This window comes from Somniosus microcephalus, chromosome 6, assembly GCF_052327205.1.
Source record: "Somniosus microcephalus isolate GS21.2 chromosome 6, FLI_Smic_1.0, whole genome shotgun sequence".
NCBI classification, from domain to species: Eukaryota; Metazoa; Chordata; class Chondrichthyes; order Squaliformes; family Somniosidae; genus Somniosus; species Somniosus microcephalus.
The window spans coordinates 212,386,254-212,413,781 of NC_140992.1; the positions used below are offsets into that span (position 1 = coordinate 212,386,254).

Below are 27,528 nucleotides of genomic sequence, written 5' to 3' on the forward strand. Positions count from 1 at the left end.
AGTGCCAATCAAGCGGGCTGCTTTATCCTGAATGGTGTCGAGCTTCTTGCGTGTTGTTGGAGCTGCACTCGTCCAGGCAAGTGGAGAGTATTCCATCACACTCCTGACTTGTGCCTTGTAGATGGTGGAAAGGCTTTGGGGAGTCAGGAGGTGAGACACTCGCCGCAGAATTCCCAGCCTCTGGCCTGCTCTTGTAGCCACAGTATTTATATGGCTGGTCCAGTTCAGTTTCTGATCAATGGTAACCCCCAGGATGTTGATAGTGGGGGATTCAGCGATGGTAATGCCATTGAATGTCATGGGGAGATGGTTAGAGTCTCGCTTGTTGGAGATGGTCATTGCCTGGCACTTGTGTGGTCCGAATGTTATTTGCCACTTGTCAGCCCAAGTCTGAATGTTGTCCAGGTCTTGCTGCATATGGACACGGACTGCGTCAGTATCTGACGAGTCTCGAATGGTGCTGAACAGTGTGCAATCATCAGCGAACATCCCCACTTCTGACCTTATGATGGAGGGAAGGTCAGCTGAAGATGGTTGGGCCTAGGACACTGCCCTGAGGAACTCCTGCAGTGATGTCATGTGATTGAGATGAATGACCTCCAACAACCACAGCCAACTTCCTTTGTGCTAGGTATGATTCCAACCAATGGAGAATTTTCCCCTTGATTCCCATTGACTTCAGTTTTGCTAGGGCTCCTTGATGCCACACTCGATCAAATGCTGCCTTGATGTCAAGGGCAGTCACTCTCACCTCACCTCTTGAGTTCAGCGCTTTTGTCCATGTTTGGACCAAGGCTGTAATGAGGTCAGGAGCTGAGTGGCCCTGGCGGAACCCAAACTGGGCGTCAGTTAGCAGGTTATTGCTGAGTAAGTGCTGCTTGATAGCACTGTCGACGACACCTTCCATCACTTTGCTGATGATTGAGAGTAGACTGATGGGACGGTAATTGGCCGGGTCGGATTTGTCCTGCTTTTTGTAGACAGGACATACTTGGGCAATTTTCCACATTGCCGGGTAGATGCCAGTGTTGTAGCTGTACTGGAACAGCTTGGCTAGGGGCGCAGCTAGTTCTGGAGCACAAGTCTTCAGTACTATTGCCGGAATGTTGTCAGGGCCCATAGCCTTTGCAGTATCCAGTGTCTTCAGCCGTTTCTTGACATCACGTCGAGTGAATTGAATGGGCTGAAGACTGGCATCTGTGATGCTGGGGACCTCAGGAGGAGGCCGAGATGGATCATCCACTCGGCACTTCTGGCTGAAGATAGTTGCAAATGCTTCAGCCTTGTCTTTTGCACTCACGTGCTGGGTCCACCATCATTGAGGATGGGGATATTTTTGGAGCCTCCTCCTCCTGTTAACTGTTTAATTGTCTACCACCACTCACGACTGGATGTGGCAAGACTGCAGAGCTTTGATTTGATCCGATGGTTGTGAGATCGCTTAGCTCTGTCTATCGCATGTTGCTTCCGTTGTTTGGCATGCAAGTAGTCCTGTGTTGTAGCCTCACCAGGTTGACACCTCATTTTTCAGTATGCCTGGTGCTGTTCCCGGCCTGCTCTCCTGCACTCTTCGTTAAACCAGGGTTGCTCTCCCGGCTTGATGGTAATGGTAGAGTGAGGGATATGCCGGGCCATGAGGTTACAGATTGTAGTTGAATACAATTCTGCTGCTGCTGATGGCCCACAGCGCCTCATGGATGCCCAGTTTTGAGTTGCCAGATCTGTTTGAAATCTGTCCCATTTAGCACGGTGGTAGTGCCACACAACACGGTGGAGGGTATCCTCATCTCCACAAGGACTGTGCGGTGGTCACTTCCATCAATGCTGTCATGGACAGATGCATCTGCAACATGTAGATTGGTGAGGATGAGATCAAGTAGGTTTTTCCCTCTTGTTGGTTCCCTCACCACCTGTCGCAGACCCAGTCTGGCAGCTATGTCCTTTAGGACTCGGCCAGCTCGGTCAGTTGTGGTGCTACCGAGCCACTCTTGGTGATGGACATTGAAGTCCCCCACCCAGAGGACATTTTGTGCCCTTGCTACTCTGTGCTTCTTCCAATTGGTGTTCAACATGAAGGAGTACTGATTCATCAGCTGAGGGAGGGCGGTAGGTGGTAATTAGCAGGAGGTTTACTTGCCCATGTTTGACTTGATGCCATGAGACCTCATGGGGTCCTGAGTCAATGTTGAGGACTCCCAGGGCTACTCCCTCCAGACTCTATACCACGGTGCCACCACCTCTGGTGGGTCTGTCCTGCCGGTGGGACAGGACATACCCAGGGATGGTGGTGGTGGTGTCTGGGACATTGGTTGTAAGGTATGATTCGGTAATTATGACTATGTCAGGCTGTTGCTTGACTAGTCTGTGGGACAGCTCTCCCAATTTTGGCACAAGCCCCCAGATGTTGGTAAGGAGGACTTTGCAGGGTCGACAGGGCTGGGTTTGCCGTTGTCGTTTCCGGTGCAGAGGTCGATGCCGGGTGGTCCGTCCGGTTTTATTCTTATTGTTTTTCGTAGCGGTTGTTTACAACTGAGTGGCTTGCTAGGCCATTTCAGAGGGCATTAAGAGTCAACCACATTGCTGTGAGTCTGGAGTCACATGTAGGCCTGACCAGGTAAGGACGGCAGATTTCCTTCCCTAAAGGACATTAGTGAACCAGATGGGTTTTTGCAACAATCGACAATGGTATCATGGTCGCCATTACTAAGACTAACATTTAATTCCAGAATTAAATTGAATTGAATTTAAATTCCACCAGCTGCCGTGGTGGGATTTGAACCCATATCCTCAGAGCATTTGACTGAGCCTCTGGCTTACTAGTCTAGTGACATAACCACTACGCCACCGCCAATTAAGTACTTTTGGAGTGTAGTCACTGTTGTAATGTGGGAAACGCGGCAGCCAATTTGCACACAGAAAGGTCCCAAATAATCTGTTTTTGTTATGTTGATTGAGGGATAAATATTGGCCTGGACACTGGGGATAACTCCCCTGCTCCTCTTCGAAATATTGCCATGGGATCTTTTACGTCCACCGGAGAGCGCAGACAGGGCCTCGGTTTAACATCTCATCCGAAAGACGGCACCTCCAACAGTGCAGCACTCCCTCAGCACTGCATTGGAGTGTCAGCCTAGATTTATGTGGTCAAGTCCCTGGAGTGGGACTTGAACCCACAACCTTCTGACTCAGGCGAGTTTGCTACCCACTGAGCTACAGCTGACACATGGCAAGTCAAATAATATGCTGTTTTACAATGGCAAGAATGCTTTACAATCTATTAATCTGCTGCTGTTTAAAATGCCCCAGCCAATTAAGGCCGCAGTGTCTAACTGCTATAACCCAAGAACAATCAGAGTTTAATTGCTGTTTGGCGAGGGATGTCTGCAGATTGGCTATGCCTGTAAATTCCCAACTGCAGGTCAGAAAAAAAATCAAATGACTGTCACTAAGTTTTTATTCTCATATTTTAGGTCTTTAAGTGCGACAAATCCTGTCAAAATTTCTGTAGAGATAGATATAAAAGGCAAAGCACACAACCCATTACCAGAGTCCATCACCTCATCATCTATAATTTCTTTTTTAAATATCCTCCACGTATTGCAAGATCACCATGTCAATGTGGAAAGTCAGGTGTACATTTACCTTTAAAACTTTCAGTCAGACCATGTGACTGCGAGTTACTTGTTCACATTATTTACAAAGGTCAATTGTTTTTGGCCAGAAGAGGCAAAAGTAAATAGGAGCAAATAGGTGCATTTAGAAGAACATAAGAAATAGGAGCAGGAGTAGGCTATACAGCCCCACAAACTGATTCCGCCATTCAGTAAGATCATGGCTGAACTTCTACATCAACTCCACTTTCCTGCCCAATCTCCATATCCCTTGATTCCCTTAGTACCCAAAAACCTATCAATCTCAGTCTTGGATATACACATCGACTGAGCATCCACAACCCTCTGGGGTAGAGAATGGAAGATTGAGTGAATTTTTTTCTTCCTGATCTCAGTCCTAAATGGCCAACCCCTATCCTGAGACTATGACCCTTAGTTCTAGACTCTCCAGCCAGGTGAAACAGCCTCTCAGCATTTACCCTGTCAAGCCCTCTAAGAATTTTATATGTTTCAATGAAATCACCTCTCATTCTTCTGAACTCCAAAGAATATAGGCCCAGTCTCCTCAATCTCCCATCATAGCACAGCCCTCTCATCCCAAGAGTCAATCTAGTGAACCTTTGTTGTACCACCTCCAAGGCAAGTACTGTATATCCTTCCTTAGGTAAGGAGACCAAAGCTGTACACTACTCCAGGTGTGGTCTCACCAAAGCCCTATATAATTGCAGCAAGACTTACTCTTATACTCCAACCCCATTTGCCTTCCTAATTGCTTGCTGTACCTGCATATTAACTTTTTGTGATGTGTACAAGAATCCCCAAATCCCTCTGCATACCAACATTTACAAGTCTCTCACCTTTTAAAAAATATTCTGCTTTTCCATTCTTCCTACCAAAGTGGATAATTTCACACTTCCCCACATTACACTCCATCTGCCACCTTCTTGCCCAATAACTTAACCGGTCTATATCACTTTGCAGCCTCTTTGCGTCCTCCTCACAGCTTACTTTTCCACCTAGCTTTGTATCGTCAGCAAATTTGGATATATTATACTCAGCCCCCTCATCCAAGTCATTGATCTAGATTGTAAATAGCTGAGGCCCAAGCACTGATCCTTGTGGCACTCCACCAGTTACACCCTGCCATCCCGAAAATTACCTTTTTACTCCTACTCTCTATTTTCTGTCCATTAACTAATCCTCAATCTCATGAGCCCTAAAACTTGTGCAACAACCTCTTATGAACATACGAACAATGATGGACAGGTAAAGACCCTCTGGTCCATCGAGCCCGTACCACACAATTGTGATACCTTGTGTATCACAATATATACACTCCACCCCACCGAAACCATACGATCTCCTGGGAGAGGCAAAACAAATAAAAACCCAGGCCAATTTAGGGGAAAAAAATCTGGGAAATTCCTCTCCGACCCATCTAGGCAATCGAAACTAATCCAGGAGATCACACTGGCCCTGAATTCCCTGCAGTACCCACCTTCGGTAAGAGGTGATCTCTGCCCCAGCCAGAAACAGGTCCAGCTCTCCCCTGAAGGAATTCAGCGAATCAGCATCCACTGCATGGGATGGCAGCCTGTTCCAGAGGTCCACTATTCTCTGGAAAAAGAACCACCTCTTGACATCTAGCCTTATACAACTTAAAATTGTGACCCCTGGTCCTCCCTAACCTAGTTAATTGAAACAAACTGTCAACTGGAACACAATCTATTCCCTTCATTATCTTATAAACCTCAATCAGATCACCTCCAAGTCTACACTTCTCTAAAGTGTAGAGTCCCAACTCTTTTAGCCTATTTTGATAACTAAAATGCTTTAGTCTGGGAATTAGGCTAGTGGCCCTCCTCTGCACCCTCGCCAAAGCCTCAATATCACCCACCATGTGAGGAGTCCAAAACTAGACACAGTATTCAAGTGCGGCCTGATTAAGGTCTTGTACAAGGACAAAATAGTATGCCTAGTCTTATACTCAATTGTCCTATGGATACACCCCAACACCCGATTTGCTCCAGCTATCGCTTCACGGCATTCCTCATGTACCTTTAAGGATGTATGCACTGGAATGCCCAAATCTCTAATGCTTTGCCCTGAAGGGTGTACGAATGTTGAGCATTTGCCCTGCTTACATGCATAAATAACACTGCACCTAAGTTATACATCATTTTCCCGTAGTGAACCCAATCTCCCAACGCATCAAGATCCGCCTGAAGCAGACGAGCATCATCTACAGTCCTAATACTTGCACAGATCTTGGTATGATCTGCAAATTTGCAGATCGTTCCCCCAACACCTACATCCAGATCAGTAAAAATAGTAAACAGCAATGGTCCCAACACCAATCCCTGCAGGACACCACTGTTGACCGGTCTCCAAACAGATACAAATCCATCTGTAACTACTTTTGCCTACGTCCTACCAGCCAGTTCTCAATCCAGCTCAATATATTACCACAAATACTAGAGACTTCGATCGAACAGAAAAGCCTCTTGTGCGGTAGCTTATCAAAAACTTTTTGGAAGTCTAAGTAGATGTGGTCGACTGGGCTTCCCTCATCCACCAATTTTGTAATTGCTTAAAAAAAATACAATAGATTTGTAAGACATGACCTTTTTATGAAGCCATGTTGGGTGTCCCAGATATGTCCCTCTCTATTCAAACATTCATATATTGCATCCCTAATGTTTCCCTCAAGCATCTTACCTATTACTGATGTTAAACTAATGGGCCTATAGTTACCCAGGTCTGTCCTGTCACCTTTTTTAAAGATGGGGACTACATTAGCGTCCTTCCAGTGTATAGGAACCATTCTAGAGTTGTTTTTTTAATTCGTTCATGGGGTGTGGACTTTGCTGGCAAGGCCAGCATTTACTGTCCATCCCTAATTGCCCTTGAGAAAGTGGTGGTGAGCCGCCTTCTTGAGCCGCTGTAGTCCGTGTGGTGAAGGTTCTCCCACAGTGCTGTTAGGGAGGAAGTTCCAGGATGTTGACCCAGCGACGATGAAGGAACGGCGATATACTTCCAAGTCAGGATGGTGTGTGACTTGGAGGGGAACTTGGAGGTGGTGGTGTTCCCATGCGCCTGCTGCCCTTGTCCTTCTAGGTGGAAGAGGTCGCGGGTTTGGGAGGTGCTGCCGAAGAAGCCTTGGCGAGTCGCTGCAGAGCATCTTTTAGAGGGTACACACTGCAGCCATGGTACACCAGTGGTGGAGGTAGTGAATGTTTAAGGTGGTGGATGGAGTGCCAATCAAGCAGGCTGCTTTGTCCTGGATGGTGTCAAGCTTCTTGTTGGAGCTGCACTCATCCAGGCAAGTGGAGAGTGTTCCATCACACTGCTGACTTGTGCTTTGCAGATGGTGGAAATGCTTTGGGGAATGCAGTAAGCTATTAAAAATACAGGCTATGTCTCATCTCCCTGGCGACCCTCGGGTGGATATCATCTGGCCCGGCTGCGCTATCTATTTTCAAGTTCTTATTGTTTTAGAAAGAATTATGTTCATCTATGTTAATAGATACAATAGGAACAAAGGGATCTCGGAGTACAAATGCACAAATCACAAAGTTGCACCACTGGTTAGCAAGGCCATTAAAAAAAGCAAACCAAGCACTAGGGTTTATTTCCAGAGGGACAGAATTGAAAAGTAGTGAAGTTATGCTAAACCTGTATCGAACCTTGATTAGACCACACTTGGAGTACTGCGTGCCACTTGGAGTACTGCGTGCCGTTCTGGTCGCCATATTGTAAAAAGGATATAGAGGCATCGGAGAGGGTACAGAGAAGATTTACAAGGATGATGCCAGAAGTGCGAGGGTATACATATCAGGAAAGGATGAACAGGCTGGATCTCTTTCTCTTGGAAAAAAGGCTGAGGGGTGACCTATTAGAGGTCTTTAAAATCATGAAAGGTTTTGATAGAGTGGAGAGAGAGAGATTGTTTCCACTTGTGGGGAAGAGCATAACTAGAGGCCATCCATATAAGACAGTCACCAAGAAATCCAATAGGGAATTCAGAAGAAACTTCTTTACCCAAAGAGTGGTGAGCATGTGGAACTCGCTACCACAGGGAGTGGTTGAAGCGAATAGTATAGATGCATTTAAGGGGAGGCTGGACAAGCATATGAGGGAGAAAGGAATAGACGGTTACGCTGATCGATTTCAATGAGGAAAGACGGGAGGGGGCTCGAGTAGAGCATAAACGCCGGCATGGATTGGTTGGGCCGGATGGTCTGTTTCTGTGCCGTATATCCTATGTAATATTACTAGTTTTGTTAGTAAAATTGTTAAATTCTAATAGTTGAGCATCATTGTCAAGGGTGAAGACCTCGTGTGGCACTTTATGGAATGCCTTCAGAAAATCCAAATATACTACATCCACTGGTTCCCCCTTATCTACCCTGCTAGTTACACCCTCAAAAAACTCATTTGTCAAACACAATTTTTCTTTCATAAAACCGTGTTGACTCTGCCTAATCATAGTGATTTTCCAAGTGCCCTGTTACCATGTCATTAATAATAGATTCTAGCATGATTTCTCTTCCCTCCTTTCTTAAACAGCAGGGTTACATTTACTACCTTCCAATCCACAGGGACCGTTCTAGAATCTGGGGAATTTTGGAAGATCAAAACCAATGCATCCACTATCTCTGCAGCCACCTCTTAAAACCCTAGGATGTAGGCCATCAGGTCCAGGGTATGTCAGCTTTTAGTCGCATTAATTTCTCCAGTACTTTTTCTTTACTAATATTGATTACTTTAAGGTACTCGCTCTCATTAGACCCCTGGTTCCCCACAATTTCCGGTATGTTCGTTGTGTCTTCTACTGTGAACAGACATCTCTGCCATTTCCTGATTACCCATTATAATTTCTCCTGTCTCTGCCTCTAAGGGACCCATGTTTACTTTTGCTAATCGTTTCCTTTTTACATACTTATAAAAGCTCTTACAATCTGTTTCTATATTTCTTGCTAGTTTACTCTCATTTTCTATTTTCTCCCTCTATCAATTTCTTAATCATCCTTTGCTGATTTTTAAAACCTTCCCAATCCTCAGGCTTACTCCTCTTTTTGGCAACATTGTAAGCCTTTTCTTTGAATCAAATACTATCCTTAACTTCTCTCGTTAGCCATGGCTGTACCACTTTTCCATTGGAGTTTTTATTCCTCAAGGGAATGTATATTTGTTGAGAATTATGAATTATTTCTTCAAATATGTGTCATTGCTTATCTAATGTCATATCTTTTAATCTAATTTCCCAATCTACCTCAGCCCTCATACCACCATAATTGACTTTGTTTAAAGTTAAGACCCTAGTTTCGGACTTAACCACATCACTTTCAAACTTAGATGAAATTCCCAGAGGATCCTTTACTACAAGGTTACCAATTAATCCTGTCTCATTACACAATACTAGATCTAAAATAGCCTGTTCCCTCATTGGTTCTTCGACATATTGCTCTAGAAAACGGTCTCGAATGCATTCCATTAACTCGTCCTCCAGACTATTTTTGCCAATTTAGTTTGCCCAGTCTATATGAAGATTAAAGTCCCCCAACATTACTGCATTATCTAGTTACATGCTCCTTTAATTTCCGGATTTATACTCTGTCCAACACCATGATTACTGTTAGGGGGCCTATAAACTACTCCCACCAGTGTTTTCTGCCCTTTGTTATTTATTTATTAACTCCACCCATACTGATTCTACATCCTGATTTTCTAGGGTAAGATCCTTTCTTCCAACTGCTTTTATCTCATCTTTTATCAGGGCTACCCACCTCCTTTTCCATTTTGCCTATCTTTTCTAAACTAATTTAGTTCCCAACCTGTGTCACCCTGCAACCACATCCCAGCAATGGCTACTCGATCAAACCTATTTATCTCTACTTGTGCCATTAATTCATCTATCTTGTTACGAATGCTTCGTGCATTCAGACATAGCACCTTTAATTTTGACTTTTTACTATTTTTTCCTGATGGGGCCTTAGTTGCTAATGCCCTATTACCATTATTAAACTCTGTCCCTTCCTAACACAATCTGCTTGATTTTACCCAAATAGCTACTCTGCTCTACAGCCTGGACTTTTCTCTTCAGACGTATAAATTTATCCTTACCTGAACCCTTCCCCACCCCCATTAGTTTAACGCCTTATCTACCATCCTAGTTACTCAATTCTCCAGAACGTTGGTCCCAGTCCAGTTTAAGTGGAGTCCGCTTTATCCCATTGAAACATCTCAAACTGCTTCATACAATGAATTACTCCAATTTGTGTGTTCAAATACACAGTCCGACTCAGATACTTGCCAAGGGAATTAAGAGCGTTACAACTGTGCCAAGCCAACAAACAAGATTGGAGAGACCTAAATGAGAAGACCAGCAAGGAAGCCACTGCTCTTTGATTCGCAGTTTAAAGAAATAATCAACAAACTCTTTGTACTGCTCTGCTGATTAAAATGCATCAAGGCCATTACTATTACACAAATGCAGCACCATCACACAACTCACCAATTACTAAGGATTGTTCTAGTCACTGTAGTGAAATACTAAACAATATGTTGGCTGTTTGCTGACCATAGTGATTCTTCTGCCTAATCAAAATCTCTCTCCAGGATCTGAAAGGTACAGCAGCATGTGGAAATAACTGTTCAATTGCAAGGGTGCCAAACATTCTGGCACTGGAATTAGGATGGTTACTGGTAATGAGTTTGAGGCTTAGAAGTAGACTTATTAAGAATCTGTGGCTTGAACTGGTTACATCTGAATATCTAAAAAAATCCTCTGATAGGGTTACTAGACTTAAGTGCTAGATTTTGGATTGCCTTATGTCTTGATGTCCTGTGTACCTTGATTAGAATTTTCAAGTTTCACTTCTAAGAAAAGTGAGCTTTTATCTGAAAATCAGCTCAAACATTGTTTCTAAACATATAGGGGGAGAAATTGGGTATAGCCCCGTTTGGGGCGCTAGTTCTGGCAAAGCGCAAAGCCTAGCGCCAGTTGCGGTTTAGCGCCACCTGGCGCGATATTGGGTTGCAGCGCCCCTAAAGGTGATTGCGGCGCTAAATCAGGCGCTGCACGCTACTCTTGAGGCGCTAACCCGGCGGCGCAACCCAATTTCGCGGCGGCAGGGTGCAGCGAGGGTGCTGTCAATAATCACTTTCCCGGAGACACAGTGGCGCCGGCCACCTCTCAAAGGGGCAGGTCAATTGGCATCACCAGACACACTCACTGCCTTGTAGGCCTTCAAAGCGGTGGGAGCCTACCTGTGGCGCACCAACCTAGCAAAACATGGAAAGGGTGAGGCAGAGGGCGGAACGACTCACTGATGGGGCATTGGATGCTTTGGTTGGCACAGTGGAATCAAGGCCAAGGAAGATGGTCGGAATGTGATTTATGTTTTGGACAGTCTCCCGGGTGTGAGAGGCAGTTATGTGTCAGTGTATTAGTTTTGTTTTCTGTTGCCGTAACTTTCTCAGGTTTGAAGGAACCACATTTTGTTTAATTAAACACTTTCTTCATTTACAATGGCCATGCCTGCTATTTACATGCATCTTGCCCTTCACAGGCTTGGGGGTATCAGACCAGTTCCATTCCTGTTCTTGGAATGGCAGCAAGCATTCCGTGAGAGGGGCCGAGAAGCTACTTCTGATCAGCCTCTGACGCGCAGCCTGAGAAGAGCTGCTCGCGTAGAAGTTCAGGCCAGCAGGCATCTTCTCAGCCACCGACAGAGATGTCCTGCACCTTATCTGAGGCTGCAGATCTGGCTGAAGCAGCTGGCACAGCTCAGTCACCACCTCCTTTCAAAATCGCAGCCTTCTGACACACTGCTCCTCCGGCATGTTCATGTAGGAAAACTGCTGTCGGAAAACCCTGCCAGCGTAAGGTCTGCTGTGGAGACGTCTGTTGGCCCTCCTCCGTCTGGCCATGCCCGCCCCCCTCTTCCAGCGTCTCAGTGCCCTTTCCAGATGATTCAGCAGCAGGACGTTCCCCTCCAATGCAGCCCCCATAATAAGTGCCCACAGGAAGGTTCCCCATTGTCAAGGCTCACCAACAGCAAGGTGATGGTCAGAAGGCTGAAGATCGTCTGCCTGCGCTGGCTCAGTGGTCAAATGGCTCTCAGTGTGCAGCTCAGCAACTCTTTGTAGCTCTCGAGGAAGTTGCGCTCCAAAAATGGCAACCGCTTTTAAACCACACCAGTCCCCTTTAAATAACGCTCCTCCAGCCTGAGAGTGACTTGGTATGGTCCAGGTAAGCTGTCACTATTGGCGCCAGGCGCTACGGAGGGGGGCGCCACTGAATTTCCGATCCGGGGCGCCCAAAAGGTGTTGCACACTCAAATGACGTCATAATCAGCCTGCGCCCATGAGTGGGCGCTAGCGCCAGCGCTAAATGCATGCTCAATATGGGGCGAGGCGCTAGGCGCCTTGTGCCCGCCCGGAAATTGGCTAGCGCCCCACTTCTCGGCCTCTTTAGGCGTTAATCGGTGGTGCTAACAACCGAATTTCTCCCCCATACTCTCAAACCAACTGTCCATACAATAACAGGCTTTGCCGACCTTTCAGCTGTGGGTGAGCAGCTACCAAAAGCAGGTTTAGTAAAACCATGGAAACAGCTAAAAAGGCTCTAAATACACAGGTAGAAAATAGACCAGACACTAGATCAGAGAACATATTTTCACACTCGGTGGAGTTGCATGAATCGAATAGAGACAAATAGGAGAAAAGGAACTAAAAATAATCATGTAGATGACGTTGAGAGGGTACAGCCATGTAGTGCTGGCTAAAAACTTTAAGAATTTATTCTTCTTGATTTTCCCATCTGGTATGCTGACTTTAACCAAACCAAATGAAGGATAACAAAGGAAAAGAAAACCAGATTTGAATTTAAGCAAGGCTGCATTTGGGGTGAAGATCAGAATTGTGACTTTTTTGGAATAAATACAACTATAGACATGTATAGCTTAAAATGGTATACACTGCAGCTGATTGCTTGATCACGTACCTGGGCCCTTTTCAAGGAAGACAATCTTAGACTCCGGAAGAAAATTGAAGCCATTAACGATCATTTCTTCTCCACCACTGACTGAGCATGAATTGATGCTGTACTTTTCAATCTGAGGAAGCTCCTGGGCAGAACGCTGGGCTGTATTAATCAAATAATTGGGATTACTGAAAAAAATGACTTTTCAAGTACATATTTATTAAAATATCAATTCTTATCCAATTCCACACAATGTATTAAGAGTTACAGGAAATGTTCAAAAAGCAATCATAGTGCATAATAATCAAGTACACAGACATGCAAGTATCACTAAGCCAAATTTAAAAAAAAGTACAGGTGCAAATATTCTTCAGCTCTATTTCTCCAGCTCAAAAGATGCGTGTGCTCTGTTCAAATACGCACTCTATTCTGGCACTCTTTTTATGCAGTTTTGGATACCCTCAAAATCAACACAGCATTTAGAGGTTATGATCATGCACAGTTAAAAAGGATCCAAAACGCTCACAAGTCTCTAATAAAATCCTGACGGTGTTTCTAGATAATTGAGATAACTGGATAGTATTCAATGATAAAATGTTCAAATACACAATCCGACTCAGATGCTTGCCAATATGCTCTTTTTTTTTTTTTTTTTTAAAAGGAATCCAGAGGATTAGAGAAATCAACAAGTTCAGAAGAAATTCAACAATGAATTAATGTTGTGACATGACATTACTCCTTTCAGATGTGAAGGTGGTTCTCAGTGCGACTGTTTTTAATATGAACCGAGACCGAGATGGGAAAAGGGATTTTGTGTCTGAAATATTTAATTACTGAGGCAATAAGAAGTTTGTGTTCATACACAAGTGAACAGTAGCACAGCATACATATGTGCTTCTGCTAGCATTCTGGACAGTGTGGAAAAAGAACCAATATTCAAAACAAGTTAGCAAAAATATCTGACACAGTGGACAGCGCCCAAGTGTATTAACCCAAGGTAGCACTGCTTGGATCCATCCCACAATACTCCACATGATGAATCCTTAATTGCAACTACTCCCTGATGAAGTTAGAAGTTGAGCACATTTTCCTGCTTCCTTACTCTTTCCTCTCTCAAGTCAATGACCAGGACTGCCTATGCTTTTTAGGAGCTGGTTTTGTCAATTTTTATGGTGACAGTAGTGTCGTGTTTTAGCAAGTTGGTACACTTCATGAAGTGGACAGGCGGGAAAAGGGGGAAGCGGAAGTGAAATGGGGGGTACGTCAAATTTCACTATAAGCTCACCTCCCACAAGCTAATCATACAGACCCCGACAACAACTGGTGGGAGGCACAGTATCTAGACATCTACACCCTGCCAAATGAAACAGGTCACAAAAGCAGCAATACCTGTGGGAAGATTTAGAAAGATGAAGAAAAAAATTGTAGGAAAAAAAGTTTGACGAATGTGAATTTAATACTAACAGCATTCAACAGGAATGGAAGCTGCTTGCAGTGAGACAACTTTTCCATTGGGCTGTGGGATGTGCACACGGAAAACAAGGCGAACCCTTGTATTTTTTCTACCAATGTCAGTTTCACCCTTGCGAAGTTCAATATCAGAGTTGCGTAGTTTCAAAATTCCTGCACAGTCAATGCTACAAAGAAACAAGAAAATAAATTTATACGTATGATTACATGAGTCAAAATATGATCACTTTAAAGTGGTTTAAATTTAAAATGGATTCTGAATAGAACTTGAACAGTCAGCTGTCCCACATTAAAACAAACAACAAAAAAACCACAAAACAAGTTTAGTGCTAGGCCACACTAATCATTGTATTCTATGAGTAATATAAACCAATGTACTGATTTTCATGCATTTAGTCTGGGGCTCTCAAAAGGCAAATTTACAGTCAAGTTATCTCCATTTCTTGCTCAGTTTGGTGCACATGAAGTTTAAAGTATGAGACTTGATCCTGCAATTCAATAAAATTCATGCGCATCCTGCTAACAGTTTCTGAAGGGAGTATTTGCTCAGTTTCTGAAGGGAGTATTTGCTCAGTTACTAATGAATGTAGATTCTAACTCAAAAGCGAACAGCTCACATACATATTAGTTTTACACTGGAATGCTGCTTTAAAAGTATGGTTCTTGAACACTGCTGCAACAAAACTATGACTTCATTAACGAGTGTAAATACAGAAAATTCTAATGCACAAGATGTGCCCAGGTACAAGTCAGTCCCCTATTTTACCATTGCCATTTTGGTTAAAAAAAACTCTAAATAGAGGGGAGGGCTTAGACACTTCCAATTTAGAGGTCAAAACACAAACCTTTAATTGGTCATTCAGATTTTATAATACTTTAAAACAAAAGTGATAGTTTAACTGAAGTACCACAGTAGGGTTCAAATGCATCAGGCAATTTCCCAGAAACTGGTTCAGGGTAAGACAAAACTGCGAGCCTTGCACACAAGATCATTCCTTTCCCCACCCGATCAAACACTCAGAACTGCACAACAATATCTCCTTCTTGCAGTCAGGTAATCAATACTAAATGTTTCTGTAAACTATGTGGACTTAGCATCTGATAGAAACATAGAAGATAGGAGCAGGAGTAGGCCATTCGGCCCCTCGAGAATGCTCTGCCATTTAATGAGATCATGGCTGATCATCCAAATTCAGTACCCTGTCCCTGCTTTCTCCCCATATCCCTTGATCCCTTTAGCCTTAAGAAATATATCTAACTCCTTCTTGAATATATTTAATGAATTGGCCTCTACTGCCTTTTGTGGTAGAGAATTCCACAGGTTCACCACTCTCTGGGTAAAGAAATTCCTCCTCATCTCTGTCCTAAATGGCTTACCCCTTATCTTTAGACTGTGACCCCTGGTTCTGGACTCCCCCGCCATCAGGAACATCCTTCCTGCATCTAGTCTGTCCAGTCCCGTTAGAATTTTATCAGTTTCAATGAGATCCCCTCTCATTCTTCTAAACACCAGCGAATATAAGCCCAATCGACCCAATCTCTCCTCATACGTCATTCTTGCCATCCCAGGTATCAGTCTGGTGAATCGTCACTGCACTCCCTCCATGGCAAGAACATCCCTCCTCGGATAAGGCGACCAAAACTGCACACAATACACAAGGTGTGGTCTCACCAAGGCCCTGTACAACTGCAGCAAGACTTCCTTGGTCCTGTACTCGAATCCTCTTGCTATGAAGGCCAACATACCATTTGCCTTCTTAACTGCCTGCTGCACCTGCATGCTTACCTTCAGCGACTGGTGCACAAGGACACCCAGGTCTCGTTGCACTTCCCTTTCTCCCAATCTATTGCCGTTCAGATAATAATCTGCCTTCCTGTTTTTGCCACCAAAGTGGATAACCTCGCATTTATCCACATTATACTGTATCTGCCATGCATCTGCCCAATCACCCAACCTATCCAAATCATACTGGAGTTTCTCGGAATCCTCCTCACAGCACACACGCCCACCCAGCTTTGTGTCGTCTGCAAACTTGGAGATATCACATCTAGTTCCCTCGTCTAGATCATTAATATATATAGTGAATAGCTGGGGTCCTAGCACCGATCCCTGCGGTACCCCACTAGTCACTGCCTGCCACTCAGAAAAAGACCCCTTTATTCCAACTCTTTGCTTCCTGTCTGCCAACCAGTTCTCTATCCAAGTCAGTACCTTACCCCTAATCCCATGTGCTTTAACTTTGCACGCTAATCTCTCATGCGGGACCTTATTGACAGCCTGCTGAAAGTCCAAATACACCACATCTCCCTTACCTATTCTACCAGTTACATCCTCAAAAAATTCCAGTAGATTCGTCAAGCACGATTTACCTTTTGTAAATCCATGTTGACTTTGTCCGATCCCGTCACTGTTTTCCAAGTGCTCTGCTATTACATCTTTTATAATGGACTCTAGCATTTTCCCCACTACCGATGTCAGGCTTACCGGTCTATAATTCCCTGTTTTCTCTCTACCACCTTTTTTTAATAGTGGGGTTACATTAGCTACCCTTCAATCCATGGGAACTGTTCCAGAGTCGATAGAATTTTGGAAGATGACCAGCAATGCATCTACTATTTCTAGGGCCACTTCCTTAAGTACCCTAGGAGGTAGATTATCAGGCCCTGGGGATTTATCGGCCTTCAATCCAGTCAATTTGCCTAACACCATTTCCCTACAAATACTGATTTCATTCAGTTCCTCCCTCTCATTAGACCCTATGTTCCCAGGCATCTCTAGGAGGTTATTTGTGTCCTCCTTTGTGAAGACAGAACCAAAGTATGTATTTAACTGGTCATCCATTTCTTTGTTCCCCATTATAAATTCCCCTGATTCTGACTGCAAGGGACCTACGCTTGACTTCACCAATCTTTTTCTCTTCATATATCTATAGAAGCTTTTACAGTCAGTTTTTACGTTCCCTGCAAGCTTACTCTCATACTCTTATTTCCCCCCTCTTAATTAATCCCTTTGTCCTCCTTTGCTGAATCCTAAACTGCTCCCAATCCTCAGGGTTGCTGCTTTTTCTGGCCAATTTATATGTCCTCTCCTTGGATCTTATGCTATCCCTAATTTCCCTTGTTAGCCACGGTTGCACCACCTTTTTTGTTTTATTTTTATGCCAGACAGGGATGAACAAATTCTGTAGTTCATCCATGCGACCTTTAAATGTTTGCCATTGCCTACCCACCATCAACCCTTTAAGTAACATTCCCTAATCCATCCTAGCCAACTCGCACCTCATACCATCGTAGTTTCCTTTATATAAATTCAGGGCCCTAGTCTCTGAGTCAACTACTTCACTCTGCATCTTAAATGAAGAATTCTATCATATTATGATCGCTCCTCCCCAAGGGGCCTCGCACAATAAGATTGCTAATTAATCCTTTCTCATTACATAATACCCAGTCTAAGATGGCCTGATCTCTAGTTGGTTCCTCAACATATTGGTCCAGGAAACCATCCCATATACACTCTAGGAATTTCTCCTCCACAGTATTGTTACTAATTTGGTTAGCCTAACCTATATGTAGATTAAAGTCACCCATGATAACTGCTGTGCCCTTATTGCATGCATCTCTAATTTCCTGTTTAATGCCATCCCCAACCTCAGCATTACTGTTTGGGGGTCTGTATACAACTCCCACTAATGTTTTCTGCCCCTTGGTATTTCTCAGCTCTACCCATACAGATTCCACATCATCAGAGCTAATATCCTTCCTTACTGTTGTGTTAATCTCCTCTTTAACCAGCAATGCTACCCCACCTCCTTTTCCTTTTTGCCTGTTCTTCCTGAATATTGAATACCCTGGATGTTGAATTCCCAGCCTTGGTCACCCTGGAGCCATGTCTCCGTAATCCCAATTATATCATATCCGTTTACATCTATTTGCTCAGCAAATTTGAAAAAGTTAGGCATAAACAATTTGGAGCTCCAAGATTTCTGTCGAAGTAGACCAGCTCTGAAAAACATTGAGCAAGGTACAATATTACTCTTCTTTGGTTCAATACTAGGAAATGCATCAGTCGCATAAAGGTCCTCACCACCCATACTTCGGTTTACAGTCAAAATGCAATCCCCATCTATCGGAAGCTTCTTAATATTCCACAAATATCTTGGCCACATATTAGACATCACCCATTTATGCCAGATACTTCACACTCTTCACCCAGGATCACAATTTTGTAGAAGGTCTGCCACTGAATGAACACTTCGAGCTTTCTTCATCTTAACACATGGTAGAACAAGCATCTGTTTAAGAAAACTGCTTTATTAGCACTCCTAAATTAGGAATGACCAACGATATGGGTCACAAACGCATCCCTTTTTTGCTTAAAAAGGAATACTCTAGGTCAAGTTCCTACATTAGTCTTGTTCTCAAACATTCAATTGAAAAATATACATTCATATCCTATTTTCTTCTTAAATTTGTTATATACCTCTTGCTGGTGGCTATCATCTTTTCTTCATATTGGAATCTAGTTGCTGAAGCATGACATTGTTTCATCATTGATTTCCTGTTGCCTTCAATAGGAACAATACACTTAAGAGTGATGGGAGCTGAGAAATCTAATTTTTCAGTCCTGGGCTTGTGAATAAAGCCTTGAAGTGAGACTACCACTGCATCGTGGACACTGAATATATTTTTCATTTATAATTTGTGTAATTAATTTTCAGAATAGTCAAAAGACAAGGCCTTTGCGATGCCTTATCCTGGAATATTCCTTTGAATAAGATAACTGAGGCATATGTGTCTCTCTCCACCATGTGTAAATTCTGCCAGTAACTTATTTTCAGTAAATTATAAAGGACTGTAGCTTTAAAGTAGATGTAACAAATTTAACAAAGTTCCAATGACTTTAGCAGTTAAGGGGTTACACTATCAAGCTTTTATCCCTCAAAAATGAAAGGATTTAAACAGGAGAGAAGACAAAAAGATAAATATCATTACACTTAGAGGTTTGGACAAGTACCTGGCAGTCATATTGTTTTCAGATAGAAGAGGAATTTCAAGAACCTTTGTACTGGTAACTATAATCTCCTGGCTAGCTGTAGCAACAGTCTTCCCAGTGATTCTGTGCACCTGGTAGAATGCATGTGGTCTTAAATAGCGATCATCAGCAGTTCCAATGAACATCTGCAGGTTGATTGGCTTTTCATTGTAACCTTGAAGCTGTGAAAGACATGTTTACAGTAAGCAAAAACTACTAGATTTTCTGGAGAGAAAGAAACAGAAAATGAGCACCAAAAGATGAATCAGGTTCTCTTCAGTGAGAGCTGCAGAACATCTTCAAAACCTCCCCCAAGTTTTTTTTAAAACCATAAGACTTTCTTTTAGCAACGCAGAATTAATAAATCGGAGTCATTTTTCCCCCTCTCAATTTGACATCTTTTTTCAGTTTTTCCTGGTTCAACATAAACAAGATAACTGCAAAATACAGCAATGGTACATCAGAAATACGAACATAAAACTGCATATTCATTATTGCGGTGCTCTATAATCATTCAACACATCGTTAGGCAACAGATACACTGCAGATGCAAAAAAATTCACTTGTATAGTGTACAAAATTCATAATGCATTGTAAAAAGGATTCTGGATTTTTGTAGTCGAGAACTTTGGTGCATCAGTGCCCAAACGTAGAAACAGAAACACAGTTTTTCAAGTTTTTGGTTACAGCAACTGTAAATTTATAACTATATTGACATCTGCCATGTTTCTGGCTTCTATCAGAAAAAACAAAATATTGTAGCAATTTACAAGGACATAGAAAATGACCATATTGGAAATCAAAAACCTCAACTGCATTTTTCTCTCCACTAAAGATTTAATCTGTGCTGTCCATCTTTCAGTCTCCAAACTGTATGATCATTAGTTTTAATACAGACAACTGAATAATTTCCCTGTTGAAAAAGAACAGCAGAATTTCATTTCCAACTACACTACAAGTCTCATGGAGTTTTTTTTCCAGATTTTAAACACACAGCTACAGCCATTGAAGCTTCAGGAGTTAACTTACATTAATACTTCGAGGGTCAGATGTATGAGCGCATCAAGGAAGAAAGGATCTCTCAAGATGCAGACCTATTTCCTCCCCACACCCCCAAAAAAATGCCCACCTCTTTCCTGTGTACAAGACTCTTGTTGCCAAAACTCTTGTTGAAGGATACAAATGAAATTGAAAACTGTTGTCAAAGTCAGAAGTTTGCCAGACAAAAAAAAGTTGGGGTGTGGGTGGATGTTTTATCATAGCATCAAGGGCAACTAGGGATGGGCAATAAATGCTGGCCTTGCCAGTGATGCCCAGATCCCATAAACAAATAAAAAAAAGACTAAGTGGATCTCTAAATTTTAGAGAAAACCATACCGGCCAGCAAAATAGGAAGTTTAGACTGCTCATTACTTGGGTTGACTGGTTAAGTAACAAAGTTCAGTTTCACTTAACTAATTTCTCCGTAAGGTGAATTTCATTACTAGGATGACGTATGAGGAGAGATTGGGTCGATTGGGCTTGTACTCGCTGGAGTTTAGAAGAATTAGAGGTGATCTCATTGAAACTTATAAAATTCTGACAGGACTGGACAGACTAGATGCAGGAAGGATGTTCCTGATGGTCGGGGAGTCCAGAACCAGGGGACACAGTGTAAGGATAAAGGGTAAGCCATTTAGGACAGAAATGAGGAGGAATTTCTTCACCCAGAGAGTGGTGAACCTGTGGAACTCTCTACCACAGAAGGCAGTAGAGGCCAATACATTAAATATATTCAAGAAGGAGTTGGATATATTTCTTAAGGCTAAAGGGATCAAGGGGTATGGGGAGAAAGCAGGGACCGGGTACTGAATTTGGATGATCAGCCATGATCGCATTGAATGGCGGAGCAGGCTCGAGGGGCCGAATGGCCTACTCCTGCTCCTATCTTCTATGTTTCTATGACACCATTACTTGGTACATTTGCTTCTTTGTGTAAGGCAAAATTCAAATTAGAAAATGATGTTACTTTTAGTCTTTCAAAAGTGCACCTCATCTCGCAACACCTGAAAAACATATCTTTTTTTAAGCAATCTTCTCCTCCCCTGAAGGTGCTCGAGTACAACTGCACAGGTGACACTCAGGTAAGTCGCAGGGAGAAAATTTCAGGAGGGTCTCGTGATCGGGAAAAGAAGGAGCCTGGGGATCTGTGCAAGCAGTGGCCCACTGCTAAATTTGTTGAGCCCTATTTATAGGCGTGCCAGACAGATACCTAAAACATGAGTTAGGCACATTAAATATGTAAATTAGCAGCCTAACGCCCATTAAAGGACCCCTTTTCAAAATGTCAGCCCATAGCCGCTAAAAAAGGCAAGTGATGAGAAAAAAATATATAAAATTACTTTTTTATTAAAACCTTCTTGGGGAGCCAGGAAGAGCAGGAGTGCCCCAGCCCCCCAGTAGCCTGCTCCAATCGCCACGCCTGTGATTTAACGGAGGGCCACTGCCTGCGAGGCAGGTGGCCTGACAATGATGTCTTTGCTGGGCAAGCTGCCTGTGGAGGCATGATCAGTGCCGACATCTCATGCCAAGTATATTGATGAGGACCAAATTTCCAACGATCCTTGGGCCTTTCGGTTTAGGCACGCTGGTCGTGCAGCACCGGGTCTGAGCCCAAACCAAGTTCTAGGCCCATGTCTTTCACGAGACCTCACATGCATTTATCCTTTCTTTGAGCAGATGGACTGAAATATTTTAGTGAAATGAAGCAAGTAAGCATACAGAGTAATAGTTATAATCAAAATTCACTTACTTTACTTCAAGCCTCTCCTCCATGAATAGGAAAAATAACCCATGTCACACTATCCACATTAGTAGGCTACTTTAACATTTTCTGGTCAGCTTTCTGATTCTGAGCTTAAATGAGTGAGTTTTCCTTCAGTAGGCCAGGCTCCTTTCCCAGGCCTAACTGACCTAAAATATGGAGTTTTTCCTCTCCTTTTTGTTAGACGTTGTCCCACCAACTTAATCAGCCTAGCCCAAGATTTCAACAAAAAGTCTATGGAGTCCTCTGCTGCAAAATTATTGCTGCAATATTACTGTGTATTCAGCCAACAAACACAAGTACCAATGATAGATTATTTCAAGGAGCAATTATCTGTGATGTAGTTTTCTAAAACAGGCCAAATACATCTTCTCAGACATCAACTATATATTTAACAAAAACAGAAAACGGATATAATCAGCATTTGAAAGCAAAAGGTGGATGAATGTTGAGCAAGACACTTCATAACAGTTCAAATGTGCTTCGTGTTTAAGAACAATTTAAAAGATAAATAAATAATTGGAGTTGAATAGTGGTACTGGCCTGTCCATGAACATTAAGGCCTTCTTAAAGTAAAACGACAAAGTCAGCACAGTGGTGTCCTTGTTTCTCCATAATCATGGCATAACTCAGCCATGAGAAACCCAAAATTTAAAAATGTGACAGAATCCAAACGGACATTTAGTGGGGGTGGGGGGCGGGAAGAGAGGAGGCTGGTTAACAAAATTGAGGCTTATGGAATAGGAGGGTCAGTGGCAGCTTGGATAAGGAATTGGCTTAACGACAGAAAACAGCAAGTTGTGATAAATGGCTGTTTTTCCAGACTGGAGGATGGTAGACAGTGGTGTTCCAAGGGTCAGTGCTGGGGTCACTGCTATATATATATATAAAAAATGACCTGGATATTGGAATACAGAGTAGAACTTCTAAATTTGCCGATGACACCAAACTTGGGGGGGTGTGGCAAACAGTGAGGATGATACCAATCGACTGCAACAGGACATAGAAAGGCTAGCAGAATGGGCAGATGGAATTTAATACAGAGAAGTGTAAGGTGATGCATTTTGGCAGAAAGAACAGGGAGAGGCAATATATACTTAATGGCATAGTTTTTAAGAGTGGTTAGCAAAACATATGGGATCTTGGGCTTCATAAATAGAGGTATTGAGTACAAAAGTAGAGAAGTTATGCTGAACCTTTATAAAGTGCTGGTTAGGCCACAACTGGAGTGTTGCGTCCAGTTCTGGTCATCACACATTAGGAAGGATGTGAAGGCCCTCGAGAGGGTGCAGAGGAGATTTACCAGAATGGTTCTGTGAATGGGGGATCTTAGCTACAAAGACAGGTTGGAGAAGCTGGATTTGTTTTCATTAAAGCAAAGGAGGTTGAGGGGTGATTTGATGGAGGTGTACAAGGTTATGACATGTTTGGATAGGTTAGATGGGGAAAGGCTATTCCCACTAGTAGATGGCACAAGGACTAGGGGACACAGATTGAAGGTTTTGGGCAAGAGATACAGGGGGGACATGAGGAAAAACTTTTTTATGCAGCGAGTGATGACGACCTGGAATTTGCTGCCAACAGAAGTGGTGTAAGCAGAGACACTCAATGTTTTCAAGGAGAGACTGGATAGGCACTAGAGGGAAATAAACTTGCAGGGCTACGGGGATAGAGCGGGGGAATGGAACTGACTGGATTTCTCAACAGAGACACGGCACGGACTTGATGGGCCGAATGGCCTCCTTCTGTGCCGTTATGACTATGACTGAGTACACTCAGTAGTCCTGATTATTTCTATGGGATTGCATTTGTTTTCCTTTCACAAAAGTTCTAGTAATTTGTAGCCACAAAGATAGATTTCAAGTTTAATCTAGTTTGAATAGTTACTCTTGGTAAATTACACTATATAGAATGTTAGTGCCGGTCACGTTCAATGAGGAAGTTTCATGTTTGTTAAAGAATGCTGTTAGTTCATTAGTACCAGTGACGTACCCACTAAGTATTTAAAACAACTTGCATTTATATAGCATCTTTAACGTAGTAAAACATCCCAAGACACTTCACAGGAGTATAATCAGACAAAAATCACACAGGAAAGAGATTTTTCCTGGTAAACCAAGGGCTGTGATACGAATTGTGAAAGGTCCACAGGGAGGTAGGTATGATGAGTGCTCACTCTTGGTACTCATGTAATTAAGTGTTGTGCATGTAATTGCATGTAAGATTTCCACAATACGCAAGATGTCTGAAATCATGAAAGAGACCCAGTAGTGACATAAATTAAGGCCTTGAGCATTTAATTTCAAATAAGATGGCCTGATGATTTAAAGCTTGGCAACAGGTAAATATCAAAGTCCAGAAACATTTCAATATCAAAATATGAAAGGCAGATCAGCTCCCAAACTAGATTTGCTTTGGAAAACCCGTATCTACAATTATCAGAAAATATTAATTTTCAAATTGCCAGGTATTAGTGGAACTAAAGTAGTAACCCAACTGTAGCTCATTTCCAAATTCTCAATGCTGAAAAGATAGGCATTACTTGCACTGTAAACCATTTGACAACTATTAGCACTAAACAAAATAACTTCTACAAAACAAAATAGCTTCACTATAAATGAATGCTGGATTCAGTTTACTTTTTAAAAAATAAATGTGTGTATAAAATTCAACAAATATTTTGCAAACAAAAACAAGGCCCAATACTATAAGTCATACAGTACTTATCTGCCAACCAGAAAGCCAAGGAATTGGGCCCAATTTCTCAGTCATTCAAATCTAACAATCTAATCTGACTGAGCTTTGTCAGCCCTTGAACAGGACGTAAAAATTTGTGTCCACTCACATTCATGCATTTGTCCCCTCCAGGCTCAACCCAGTGACCTCCTCACTGCCCCAGATTCCACCTTACATAAACTTTGACTTACCCAGAACTTTGCTGCTCTCATCCCACCAGCCTGCTCCCCCATCACCCTGTCCTCAGTAAACTTCATTAGCTCCCTGTTCCTCAACACATCCAACTTCAAAATCCTCATCTCCATCACTGATCCCTCAATAGCCTCTCAATACACAACTCTGCAACCTCCTCTAGTCCTATATCCCTGCTTGCATTTTCCACTCCTTCAACTCTAGTCTACATGTGTATTTCCTCCTCTCTCCATGTTACCATCAGGGGCAGAACCTTCAGCCATCTTGCCCCAACACTCTGGAACTTTCTCCCTAAACCTGTCCACCTTGCTATGTCTCTCCACACCCTAAAACTTAACCTCTTCAACTGTGCTTTCAACTAGCTCCACTAATTTCCCTCCCACTCAATGCTGACCCCTAACTGTAAAACACGGTGGGATATTTTGCTGTATTAAAGGCAATGTAAGTTGTTCTTAAGTGTCTGGTTACAGTGTCATGTAGGAGAGACAGAACTTGCATTTTGTATAGCACCTTTCATAACCTCAGGATGTCCCAAAGCACTTTACAGCCAATTAAGTAGTTATGAAGTGTAGTTGCTGTTGTAATGTAGGGAAATGCAGCAGACAACTTGTGCATAGCAAGGTCCCACAAACCACAGAGGTAAATGACCAGATAATCTGTTATAGTGGTTTTGGTTGAGGGATAAATGTTGTCCAGACACTGGAGAACTCCTCTGCTTTTCTTCAAAAAATGCCATGGTATTTTTATGTCTATCTGAGGGCAGACAGCGCCTCGGTTTAACGTGTGAAACAAAAGATGGTAACTTCGACAGTGCGGAACTCTCTCAGAACTGCACTGAAGTCTCAGCCTAGGGTAGGACTTGAATCCATCGCCTTCTGACTGAAGGCAAGAATGCTACCACTGAGCCACGGCCCAATGCCTTACATCGTAAGTTGGATAAGGAAACTGAATAAACCCTTCATGTGTCCTTTAAAGACTAACATTCTATTCTGAACAGTATTTAAATAAGCAATAAGACTGATATTTTTGGTGCAATTCTGTTTCCTAATTGTGTGTGGGGTTTTGGACCAATCCATTTTGGCTCCTAAATTGAGCACAATTATTCTCAGCAAAATTAAGGTGATAAATGAAACAATCATGAAATGTCTTCAAATTAATATAAATAAATTAGAAGCAAGAGACACATTTGAATGGTATGCAAATATCATATGATCAGATGATGCTATCTGGATTTGGGAAAATGCCTGAACTACTTTGTCCCTCGCTCTTTTTTTTGTAAATCACACTACACTCACCTCCGACTTTGATGCCTTGTCCCCAGTAAAATCCTTACTCTTCCCCACCAAGATTGTTCCCCCGTACGGACCATCTTCACTCCCAAAGGGCACAAAGTTGAACATATATGGTGCACAAATGGTTTAGATATTCATCGCCAGATGTGGCTGGACCACCTCAAGCACTAACGGGCCCTTCACTCTGGTCAAAACAGCTCACTACAGGAAACTTTTTTTTAATCTGGCACCGACGGGGTGCCGGTTCATCAACAATTCCGGATAACCGAAAGCTATAGTAAAAGATACGGAGCTGAGAGCTCCATAAAAAGCAACAAACCCTGTTGCTTAGCAACAGGTTCAGAACAATGGCCACAAGTTCCAAGCGTCTCTGTAGCTTAGCAACAGCTGCAGCCACACCCTTGCACAGCAACAGATCGAGGAAGGCAAGTAATAAAACTTAGCTGAACCTACTCCTGAATTTTGCCGGTTAACCGAGATTTCCAGTTATTTAGGCGCCGGCAAATCGAAAGTTTCCTGTACTCCAGAATTATCCTGGAATGCAAAGATAACCCCCAGCTTTTTCTCCACTACCAACCGTTTCCTTAATCCCCTCTCCCCTGCCCCCTCCACCCTCACCTCCAACAACAAGTGCAACGAGCAAAAGGACTTCTTTGTTACTAAGATTGAGACCATCCATTCAGCTGCCTCCGCTGCATCCTTCCCTTCCCCACCAAGCCAATTGTCCCCCAAGATTCCACCCTCCCCTAGCCTTGAACTTGCATCATTCTGGTTTCTCTCCTCATTCCCTTTCCGAGCTTATCTTGTCCAGGAGACCCAGCCCCTGCTCCCTCGACCCTATTCCCACTAAACTCATGACCACCCAACTTATCTTCCTGGCCCTCATGCTAACTGATATTGTAAACAGATCTGTCTCCTCAGGTACTTCACCCCTCCCTTTCAAATCTGCTGTCATCATCCTCCTCCTCCTCAAAAAACCCACCTTTGACCCTTGTCCTTGCAAACTGCCGCCCCATCTCCAACCTCCTTTGCCTCTTCAAAGTCCTTGAACGTGTTGTCACCTCCCAAATCTACGGCCATCTTTCCCTCAAATCCATGTTGGAACCTCTCCAATCAGGTTTCTGCCCCTGTCACAGCAGTGCAATGGCCTTAATCAAAGTCACAAATGAAATCCTCTATGACAGTGACTGTGGTGCACTATCCATCCTCATCATTCTCAATCTCTGCAACTTTTGGCACGGTTGACCACACCAACGACTTGATTTTAAAATTCTCATTCATGACCTCGCCCTTCCCTATCTCTATAACCTCCAAAAGCCCTACAACCCTCCAAGAACTCAATGTTCATCCATCTCTGGCCTCAAAGGATAGACTACCTCAAAAGTAAAACAGCAGCAAATTAG

At 43.0% G+C, this 27,528-nt stretch overlaps 1 protein-coding gene across 5 annotated transcripts in view; it reads right to left on the reverse strand.

Moving 5' to 3' along the window:
- nfatc3a (nuclear factor of activated T cells 3a) overlaps nucleotides 1-27,528 on the reverse strand; it is a 180,013-nt gene that overhangs the window by 92,129 nt on the left and 60,356 nt on the right. For all 5 annotated transcript variants that reach the window (XR_015078810.1, XM_085991369.1, XM_085991366.1 and 2 more), the window contains exons 4-6: nucleotides 19,085-19,284; nucleotides 14,065-14,237; nucleotides 12,622-12,762 (exon numbers count right to left, since the gene is read on the reverse strand). Coding sequence is in view for 4 of the 5 variants with exons in the window: in XM_085991369.1 (XP_085847495.1) it covers nucleotides 12,622-12,762; nucleotides 14,065-14,237; nucleotides 19,085-19,284 (514 nt within the window). In the remaining variant the exon portion in view is untranslated. The remainder of the gene's footprint in view (nucleotides 1-12,621; nucleotides 12,763-14,064; nucleotides 14,238-19,084; nucleotides 19,285-27,528) is intronic.